Source organism: Petromyzon marinus, chromosome 68 (assembly GCF_048934315.1).
Source record: "Petromyzon marinus isolate PM22_M1 ecotype Great Lakes invasive population chromosome 68, UKy_Petmar_22M1.pri1.0, whole genome shotgun sequence".
Lineage (NCBI taxonomy): Eukaryota > Metazoa > Chordata > Hyperoartia > Petromyzontiformes > Petromyzontidae > Petromyzon > Petromyzon marinus.
Genome location: NC_133734.1, coordinates 7,283,213 through 7,296,589, shown reverse-complemented (window position 1 = coordinate 7,296,589; position 13,377 = coordinate 7,283,213). Strand labels below are relative to the sequence as shown.

The following is a 13,377-nucleotide window of genomic DNA, read 5'->3' as shown; positions in this document are numbered from 1 at the left end:
TCACTACACCTTCACACACACGAGTGTACATCACTACACTATCTCACACAAACACACACAGTGTACATCACTACACTATCACACACAAACACCAGTGTACATCATCACTACACTATCACACACACACACACGAGTGTACATCACTACACCTTCACACACACGAGTGTACATCACTACACTATCTCACACACACACAGTGTACATCACTACACTATATCACACACACATAGAGTGTACATCACTACACTATCACACACACAGAGTGTACATCACTACACTATCACACACACACCCACAGTGTACATCACTACACTATCACACACACAGTATACATCACTACACTATCACACACACACAGTGTACATCTTTACACTATCTCACACAGTGTACATCACTACACTATCACACACACACACCAGTGTACATCACAACACTCACACACACACGAGTGTACATCACTACACTATCACAAACAGTGTACATCACTACACCATCACACACACACGAGTATACATCACTACACTATCACACACACACAAGTGTACATCACTACACTATCACACACACACGAGTGTACATCACTACACTAACACACACACGAGTGTACATCGCTACACTATCACACACACGAGTGTACATCGCTGCACTATCACACACACAGTGTACATCACTACACTATCACACACACACGAGTGTACATCACTACACTATCACACACAGTGTACATCACTACACTATCATACACACACGAGTGTGCATCACTACACTATCACACACACACACACAAGTGTACACCACTACACTATCACACACACACAATGTACATCACTACACTATCACACACAGTGTACATCACTACACTATCACACACACAGTGTACATCACTACACTATCACACACACAGTGTACATCACTTCACTATCACACACAGAGTGTACATCACTACACTATCACACACACATAGAGTGTACATCACTACACTATCACGCACAGTGTACATCACTACACTATCACACACACGAGTGTACATCACTACACTATCACACACACAGTGTACATCACTACACTATCACAAACACGAGTGTACATCACTACACTATCACACACACACACACACGAGTGTACATCACTACACTATCACACACACACGAGTGTACATCACGACACTATCACACACACAGTGTACATCACTACACTATCACACACACAGTGTACATCACTACACTATCATACACAGAGTGTACATCACTACACTATCACACACACAGTGTACATCACTACACTATCACACACACGAGTGTACATCACTACACTATCACACACACAGTGTACATCACTACACTATCACACACACACGAGTGTACATCACTACACTATCACACACACACGAGTGTACATCACTACACTATCACACACACACACAGAGTGTACATCACTACACCATCATACACACACACACGAGTGTACATCACTACACCATCACACACACACACGTGTACATCACTACACCATCACACACACGAATGTACATCACTACACTATCACACACACACACGAGTGTACATCACTACACTATCACACACACAGTGTACATCACTACACTATCATACACACACGAGTGTGCATCACTACACTATCACACACACACACAAGTGTACACCACTACACTATCACACACACACAATGTACATCACTACACTATCACACAGTGTACATCACTACACTATCACACACACAGTGTACATCACTACACTATCACACACACAGTGTACATCACTTCACTATCACAAACAGAGTGTACATCACTACACTATCACACACACAGAGTGTACATCACTACACTATCACGCACAGTGTACATCACTACACTATCACACACACGAGTGTACATCACTACACTATCACACACACAGTGTACATCACTACACTATCACAAATACGAGTGTACATCACTACACTATCACACACACACACACACACGAGTGTACATCACTACACTATCACACACACACGAGTGTACATCACGACACTATCACACACACACACACAGTGTACATCACTACACAATCACACACACACACAATGTACATCACTACACTATCATACACAGAGTGTACATCACTACACTATCACACACACAGTGTACATCACTACACTATCACACACACGAGTGTACATCACGACACTATCACACACACAGTGTACATCACTACACTATCACACACACGAGTGTACATCACTACACTATCACACACACACGAGTGTACATCACTACACTATCACACACACAGTGTACATCACTACACTATCACACACACAGTGTACATCACTACACTATCACACACACACGAGTATACATCACTACACTATCACACACACACAAGTGTACATCACTACACTATCACACACACACGAGTGTACATCACTACACTAACACACACACGAGTGTACATCACTACACTATCACACACACACGAGTGTACATCACTACACTAACACACACACGAGTGTACATCGCTACACTATCACACACACAGTGTACATCACTACACTATCACACACACACACGAGTGTACATCACTACACTAACACACACACGAGTGTACATCGCTGCACTATCACACACACAGTGTACATCACTACACTATCACACACACACACGAGTGTACATCACTACACTATCACACACAGTGTACATCACTACACTATCATACACACACGAGTGTGCATTACTACACTATCACACACACACAGTGTACATCACTACACTATCATACACACACGAGTGTGCATCACTACACTATCACACACACACACACAAGTGTACACCACTACACTATCACACACACACAATGTACATCACTACACTATCACATACAGTGTACATCACTACACTATCACACACACAGTGTACATCACTACACTATCACACACACAGTGTACATCACTTCACTATCACACACAGAGTGTACATCACTACACTATCACACACATAGAGTGTACATCACTACACTATCACGCACAGTGTACATCACTACACTATCACACACACGAGTGTACATCACTACACTATCACACACACAGTGTACATCACTACACTATCACACACACAGTGTACATCACTACACTATCACACACACGAGTGTACATCACTACACTATCACACACACACGAGTGTACATCACTACACTATCACACACACACACCAGTGTACATCATCACTACACTATCACACACACACACGAGTGTACATCACTACACCTTCACACACACGAGTGTACATCACTACACTATCTCACACAAACACACACAGTGTACATCACTACACTATCACACACAAACACCAGTGTACATCATCACTACACTATCACACACACACACACGAGTGTACATCACTACACCTTCACACACACGAGTGTACATCACTACACTATCTCACACACACACAGTGTACATCACTACACTATATCACACACACATAGAGTGTACATCACTACACTATCACACACACAGAGTGTACATCACTACACTATCACACACACACCCACAGTGTACATCACTACACTATCACACACACAGTGTACATCACTACACTATCACACACACACAGTGTACATCTTTACACTATCTCACACAGTGTACATCACTACACTATCACACACACACACCAGTGTACATCACAACACTCACACACACACGAGTGTACATCACTACACTATCACAAACAGTGTACATCACTACACTATCACACACACACGAGTATACATCACTACACTATCACACACACACAAGTGTACATCACTACACTATCACACACACACGAGTGTACATCACTACACTAACACACACACGAGTGTACATCGCTACACTATCACACACACGAGTGTACATCGCTGCACTATCACACACACAGTGTACATCACTACACTATCACACACACACGAGTGTACATCACTACACTATCACACACAGTGTACATCACTACACTATCATACACACACGAGTGTGCATCACTACACTATCACACACACACACACAAGTGTACACCACTACACTATCACACACACACAATGTACATCACTACACTATCACACACAGTGTACATCACTACACTATCACACACACAGTTTACATCGCTACACTATCACACACACAGTGTACATCACTTCACTATCACACACAGAGTGTACATCACTACACTATCACACACACATAGAGTGTACATCACTACACTATCACGCACAGTGTACATCACTACACTATCACACACACGAGTGTACATCACTACACTATCACACACACAGTGTACATCACTACACTATCACAAACACGAGTGTACATCACTACACTATCAGACACACACACACACGAGTGTACATCACTACACTATCACACACACACGAGTGTACATCACGACACTATCACACACACAGTGTACATCACTACACTATCACACACACAGTGTACATCACTACACTATCATACACAGAGTGTACATCACTACACTATCACACACACAGTGTACATCACTACACTATCACACACACGAGTGTACATCACTACACTATCACACACACAGTGTACATCACTACACTATCACACACACGAGTGTACATCACTACACTATCACACACACACGAGTGTACATCACTACACTATCACACACACACAGAGTGTACATCACTACACCATCACACACACACACGAGTGTACATCACTACACCATCACACACACACACGTGTACATCACTACACCATCACACACACGAGTGTACATCACTACACTATCACACACACACACGAGTGTACATCACTACACTATCACACACACAGTGTACATCACTACACTATCATACACACACGAGTGTGCATCACTACACTATCACACACACACACAAGTGTACACCACTACACTATCACACACACACAATGTACATCACTACACTATCACACAGTGTACATCACTACACTATCACACACACAGTGTACATCACTACACTATCACACACACAGTGTACATCACTTTACTATCACAAACAGAGTGTACATCACTACACTATCACACACACAGAGTGTACATCACTACACTATCACGCACAGTGTACATCACTACACTATCACACACACGAGTGTACATCACTACACTATCACACACACAGTGTACATCACTACACTATCACAAATACGAGTGTACATCACTACACTATCACACACACACACGAGTGTACATCACTACACTATCACACACACACGAGTGTACATCACGACACTATCACACACACACAGTGTACATCACTACACAATCACACACACACACAATGTACATCACTACACTATCATACACAGAGTGTACATCACTACACTATCACACACACAGTGTACATCACTACACTATCACACACACGAGTGTACATCACTACACTATCACACACACAGTGTACATCACTACACTATCACACACACGAGTGTACATCACTACACTATCACACACACACGAGTGTACATCACTACACTATCACACACACAGTGTACATCACTACACTATCACACACACACGAGTATACATCACTACACTATCACACACACACAAGTGTACATCACTACACTATCACACACACACGAGTGTACATCACTACACTAACACACACACGAGTGTACATCACTACACTATCACACACACACGAGTGTACATCACTACACTAACACACACACGAGTGTACATCGCTACACTATCACACACACGAGTGTACATCGCTGCACTATCACACACACAGTGTACATCACTACACTATCACACACACACACGAGTGTACATCACTACACTATCACACACAGTGTACATCACTACACTATCATACACACACGAGTGTGCATCACTACACTATCACACACACACAGTGTACATCACTACACTATCATACACACACGAGTGTGCATCACTACACTATCACACACACACACACAAGTGTACACCACTACACTATCACACACACACAATGTACATCACTACACTATCACATACAGTGTACATCACTACACTATCACACACACAGTGTACATCACTATACTATCACACACACAGTGTACATCACTTCACTATCACACACAGAGTGTACATCACTACACTATCACACACACAGAGTGTACATCACTACACTATCACGCACAGTGTACATCACTACACTATCACACACACGAGTGTACATCACTACACTATCACACACACACAGTGTACATCACTACACTATCACAAACACGAGTGTACATCACTACACTATCACAAACACGAGTGTACATCACTACACTATCACACACACACACACGAGTGGACATCACCACACTATCACATACACACGAGTGTACATCACGACACTATCACACACACACAGTGTACATCACTACACTATCACACACACACACACAGTGTACATCACTACACTATCATACACAGAGTGTACATCACTACACTATCACACACACATTGTACATCACTACACTATCACACACACGAGTGTACATCACTACACTATCACACACACAGTGTACATCACTACACTATCACACACACGAGTGTACATCACTACACTATCACACACACACGAGTGTACATCACTACACTATCACACACACACAGAGTGTACATCACTACACCATCACACACACACACGAGTGTACATCACTACACCATGACACACACACACACGTGTACATCACTACACCATCACACACACGAGTGTACATCACTACACTATCACACACACACACGAGTGTACATCACTACACTATCACACACACACAGTGTACATCACTACACTATCATACACACACGAGTGTGCATCACTACACTATCACACACACACACACAAGTGTACACCACTACACTATCACACACACACAATGTACATCACTACACTATCACACACAGTGTACATCACTACACTATCACACACACAGTGTACATCACTACACTATCACACACACAGTGTACATCACTTCACTATCACACACAGAGTGTACATCACTACACTATCACACACACACAGAGTGTACATCACTACACTATCACGCACAGTGTACATCACTACACTATCACACACACGAGCTTACATCACTACACTATCACACACACAGTGTACATCACTACACTATCACAAATACGAGTGTACATCACTACACTATCACACACACACACACGAGTGTACATCACTACAATATCACACACACACGAGTGTACATCACGACACTATCACACACACACAGTGTACATCACTACACAATCACACACACACAATGTACATCACTACACTATCATACACAGAGTGTACATCACTACACTATCACACACACAGTGTACATCACTACACTATCACACACACGAGTGTACATCACTACACTATCACACACACAGTGTACATCACTACACTATCACACACACGAGTGTACATCACTACACTATCACACACACACGAGTGTACATCACTACACTATCACACACACACACAGAGTGTACATCACTACACCATCACACACACACGAGTGTACATCACTACACCATCACACACACACACGTGTGCATCACTACACCATCACACACACGAGTGTACATCACTACACTATCACACACACGAGTGTACATCACTACACTATCACACACACAGTGTACATCACTACACTCACACACACGAGTGCGCATCACTACACTATCACACACAAAAACACACGAGTGTACATCACTACACTATCACACACACACACGAGTATACATCACTACACTATCACACACACAGTGTACATCACTACACTATCACACACAGTGTACATCACTACACTATCACACACACACAGAGTGTACATCACTACACTATCACGCACAGTGTACATCACTACACTATCACACACACGAGTGTACATCACTACACTATCACACACACAGTGTACATCACTACACTATCACAAATACGAGTGTACATCACTACACTATCACACACACACACACGAGTGTACATCACTACAATATCACACACACACGAGTGTACATCACGACACTATCACACACACACAGTGTACATCACTACACAATCACACACACACAATGTACATCACTACACTATCATACACAGAGTGTACATCACTACACTATCACACACACAGTGTACATCACTACACTATCACACACACGAGTGTACATCACTACACTATCACACACACAGTGTACATCACTACACTATCACACACACGAGTGTACATCACTACACTATCACACACACACGAGTGTACATCACTACACTATCACACACACACACAGAGTGTACATCACTACACCATCACACACACACGAGTGTACATCACTACACCATCACACACACACACGTGTACATCACTACACCATCACACACACGAGTGTACATCACTACACTATCACACACACGAGTGTACATCACTACACTATCACACACACAGTGTACATCACTACACTATCACACACACGAGTGCGCATCACTACACTATCACACACAAAAACACACGAGTGTACATCACCACACTATCACACACACACACGAGTATACATCACTACACTATCACACACACAGTGTACATCACTACACTATCACACACAGTGTACATCACTACACTATCACACCCACCTCGTGTGCCGGCCTTCACAGGTGCTCACCAACAGCACTTGCTCCTACAGTCTGTGAAAGGTGACACAAGGGAGATGTTTGTGTTTGTTGTACACACACAGAGACGCTATGGCGATGTTTATATCCACGCTGCTGCTGCTGCTGCTGTGATCCACTGCCTCCCACGGGCACTACCGCACAGTAGGGCTGAACGATTAATCGATTTCAAATCGAAATCGTAATTTGAAACAATTCGATTACTAAATCGCAAAGGCTGCGATTTTTTGCGATTTGAAAAGTCCTGTCAGTTTCTAATTGGAATTTGTTGTGCTTTATGATTCTAACTTTGTTTATTTAACTTAACAATTGTTATATGTGTGATTGTTCTTTTTAAATTAAAACATTTTAATAAATACACGTTGGAAACAATTCATATCTTTAAAGTTCTTATCCTTGCGTCAGAATAGAAAGAGCACTTCATATCGTGATGGTATCACGTGGTAATGCTCCATCACGTGTTTTAAATCTATTACACAATGAATATCGAACTGAAGCTTGATTTCCATTTTTTTAATCGCAAATCAAATCGCAATATCAGAAAAAAATCGCAATTAGAGATTCTCCACAAATCGTGCAGCCCTAGCGGACAGATCGCCCCACCTCCTGGCACCTCGCAAAGCCCCGCACGGGCAGCCACCACCACCCTGCCTAGCAGGTGCTACAGGCTGCGGGGTCACGTGGTGGGGCAGTCACCACCCTGCCTAGCAGGTGCTACAAGCTGCGGGGTCACGTGGTGGAGCAGTCACCACCCTGCCTAGCAGGTGTTACAGGCTGCGGGGTCACGTGGTGGGGCAGTCACCACCCTGCCTAGCAGGTGCTACAGGCTGCGGGGTCACGTGGTGGGGCAGTCACCACCCTGCCTATCAGGTGCTACAGGCTGCGGGGTCACGTGGTGGGGCAGTCACCACCCTGCCTAGCAGGTGCTACAGGCTGCGGGGTCACGTGGTGGGGCAGTCACCACCCTGCCTAGCAGGTGCTACAGGCTGCGGGGTCACGTGGTGGGACAGTCACCACCCTGCTTATCAGGTGCTACAGGCTGCGGGGTCACGTGGTGGGGCAGTCACCACCCTGCCTATCAGGTGCTACAGGCTGCGGGGTCACGTGGTGGGGCAGTCACCACCCTGCCTAGCAGGTGCTACAGGCTGCGGGGTCACGTGGTGGGGCAGTCACCACCCTGCCTAACAGGTGCTACAGCAGTGGTTCTTAACCTTGTTGGAGGTACCGAACCCCACCAGTTTCATATGCGCATTCACCGAACCCCTCTTTAGTGAAAAATAAAATGTGATTTTTTTCAAATTCAAGACATAGATATGTTTTTTACTGGTACACAAAATGAGCCGTGCATGAACATTACCTTGTTCAAAGAATAAAACCAACACAATGCATAAACTCACAACAAATTACATACCTGGAAATCAATGTGACTTCTGCTGTTGCCTTTGAGAGATCAGTTCAGATATGCGTGGCTTCACCTTGGCAAGTGCCACTCTCATGTCATTTTCACAGCAAAGTCTGTTCCTTTTCTTCGTTTTTATGTCCAGCATCCTCGAAAAGGATTGCTCACAAAGATATGTTGTAACAAATGGTATAAAAAAATCCAGGGCTTTCTTAGCAATAACTGGATACTTGTTCATTTGTCGACACCAAAACGTTGAGAGCGTTGTTGTTCTGAAGAGTTGCTGTTGAACCTGGCTCTGCTGAATTTCAATGATTTCGTCGAGGAATTCATCATTGACATCTGCTGTTTCAACAGCAAACGTGAACGGCTGTCTCACCCATGCTGGATATGACTCTCTTGTAGGCTCATCTAAGTGCGTGGCAATTGTTTGCTTCAGTTCCGTGGATACAGAAATATCTCCGATTCCAGACACATCTTCGATCTTACTTGCACAGTCGTCCAGAAGCGGGAAGTTTGCGAAGTTATTGTTCTCTGTTCGTCGTTTCCATAACGGTAGCTTTTTTTGAAAAGCCTTCAGGTGTTCTTCCGCTTCCATGATATTGACTCCACCACCCTGCATCTGCTGATTGAGATGATTGAGAGCTGCGAATATATCAGCCATGTACGCTAAAATGAGAATGAACTCAGGATTTTTGAAGCAATCTGCATGGCAGTGTTGGTGCTCTTGCAAAAACAGGGCTAATTCCACACGCATGGCAAAAACACGATTCAGCACCTGTCCCCGGGATAACCACCGAATATTAGAATGGAGCAGAAGTACCTCAAATTCAGAGCCCATTTCTTTACACAGCTCACTGAAGATGCGGTGCCTCAGAGCACTTTTCGCACATAGTTCACACATTCCACCACAGTTTTTAATACTTCTGCCATTTTTGGAGGTAAGGTTTTTGTTGCCAACGCATGCCTGTGCAGAATACAATGCGTCACAATGATGTGTGGTGCATCGGCCTTTACTAGCGCACCAAAACCAGACTTTCTTCCCAGCATGACTGGAGCTCCGTCCGTACAAACTGCAGAAACCATATCCCATGAAAGATTGTTGTCTCTGAAGAAGTCATCCACAAGCTTCTTCACATCGGCTGCCTTCGTTGTTGTTGTAAGAGGCTTACAAAATAAAAACTCTTCTTTTATCATGTCGTCTTTCACATAGCGTACAAAAACAGCAAGCTGGCTTAGATCAGAAACGTCTGTGGTTTCGTCGAGTTGAAGGCTGAATTTTGCCGGGCTTGAAATCAGATCCGCGACTACTTGAGCCAAGATGTCTTTACTCATGTCTTCTATTCTGTCACTGACGGTGTCATTTGAAAGGGGAATTTGGGATAATTTACCTTCGGCCGCTGTTCCGAGTATCAGATTCGCCATCTTTAATGCAGCTGGTTTCACAAGTGTTTCACCAATGGTGTGTGGCTTGCCCTGCTTTGCGATCAGGTAAGCAACTTCGTACGATGCTGTCAGGATCGGTTTGTTAACAGGTACAAATCCAAGAGCAGGCAGAGTGGCCCTTTCATCGAATCTGGCTCTCTTCACCCTGAATTCAGCAAGTGTTATGTTCTTGTATTCCCCGTCTCCATGCAGCTTCAAGAAGTGTTCCTTTAGTTTTGCCGGTGCAAGACTAGAGTTGCTCAACTTGGCGTTGCAAATCATGCAGATAGGATGCTCACTCCCATCACGTTCCGTGATACATGAGAATCCATGTTGTACATATTCGTCCGACCACTTTCTTCTTTTGCCCGACATAGTTAGTATGGATAAAATATTAAAGAAATCACACGACGTACGACAACAACAGTCACACGTTGACTACTGAGTACGCACTAAATTCCCCGCAGCGCTGATTGGCCAAGCAGTGTAGCATGATCATCTGCAGCCAGTGATGGCCAAGCGGGCCGTGTGTGTCATCACAAATTTACACAATAATTCAAGTGTGTCCGGACCTCCGTGGCGGGGGCTCTGCCGAACCCCTGAGATCGACTCACCGAACCCCTGGGGTTCGATCGAACCCAGGTTAAGAACCACTGTGCTACAGGCTGCGGGGCTACTTGGCGGGCAGCAGCTGACAGTGCAGACAAACGCACCGTTGTACTGTACTTCTGTGCTCTCGCCTGCCTTCGCCAACGCACGGTGACCGGCGTGGTGAAGTATGGTCAATATCCCCCACGACCCGCATGGTGCAGGGAGGCCCTCATCTAGCAGCGGATTCACAAAGTGCCCGTTAGATGTCATCACACCGCTAGCTACGCGCTACAACGTTGTGTAACAATGCTCATTATGAATTGCTCTATTGTAGTGTACGTGCGTGTTAGTGCACGAGTGATATTGCTGAAGTGGTGCTGTTGTTACCACGGCTACTGTGATTATCGTTACTGCAGACGGACGCTCACCGGCTGTGGACCCAAACTCGGCCCACAACAAACTCCAGATTTCCTCGGACCTCAGGACGGTGACGCTGACCGCTGTCTCCCAGGGTCGCCCCGATCACCCACACCGCTTTAATGGCTATCAACAAGCCCTGTGCTCAGAGAGCTTCTCGTCGGGTCAGCACTACTGGGAGGTGGACGTGGGGGGTGCGACGCGGGGCTGTAAGGTTGGAGTCACGTACGGGACGATCGCACGGAAAGGGAGTGGTAAAGAGTGCAGGCTGGGACACAACGACTCATCCTGGGTTTTATATAAAGATAACAACAGCTGCTACGTGTGTCATGGTGGTGTCTGGACCTCAGTGCCGGTGAGGGATCCTCCCCGGAGAGTCGGGTGTCACCTGCACTGGGAGGCGGGGCTGCTGTCGTTTTACCGCGCCGACTCCATGGAGCTGCTGCACTGCATTCACCACGCGTTTAGTCAACCTCTCTACCCCGCACTGTATGTGTTGGGTGGTGTTGGTGACTCAGTGAGGATTCTGGATCTGAGTCGTGCGTCCTGAGGGCACGGAGTGTGAGCAGCGCAGAGAAACGGGCACAACGCACAGACTCACGCACACAAAGACGCAGATCTCCCCCGTGCAGCCTTAACAGACTGTTGGGGGCAAGTGCTGTTAACGAGCACCTATGAGACATTTGTGACGATGTGTGACGAGGTGCGGGGGGTTGAGAAATGTGACGTCACATCAAAATGCGCAACTCTAAATAAATAAAGACAACACGTTCTACTTTAATTAAATAAACGTTTTAATAAATGTTGTCTCCCACAACATCAGAGTGCAGCGCCACATTAAATACGCACTATAATGACAATAGT

At 44.8% G+C, this 13,377-nt stretch overlaps 1 protein-coding gene across 1 annotated transcript in view; it reads left to right on the top strand.

Moving 5' to 3' along the window:
- Window positions 1-13,063, top strand: part of LOC116957965 (zinc-binding protein A33-like) — a 161,194-nt gene extending 148,131 nt beyond the window's left edge. The window contains exon 7 of the mRNA XM_076054938.1: window positions 12,513-13,063. Within this exon, the coding sequence (XP_075911053.1) occupies window positions 12,513-13,063 (551 nt within the window). The remainder of the gene's footprint in view (window positions 1-12,512) is intronic.
- Window positions 13,064-13,377: the final 314 nt, after the last annotated feature.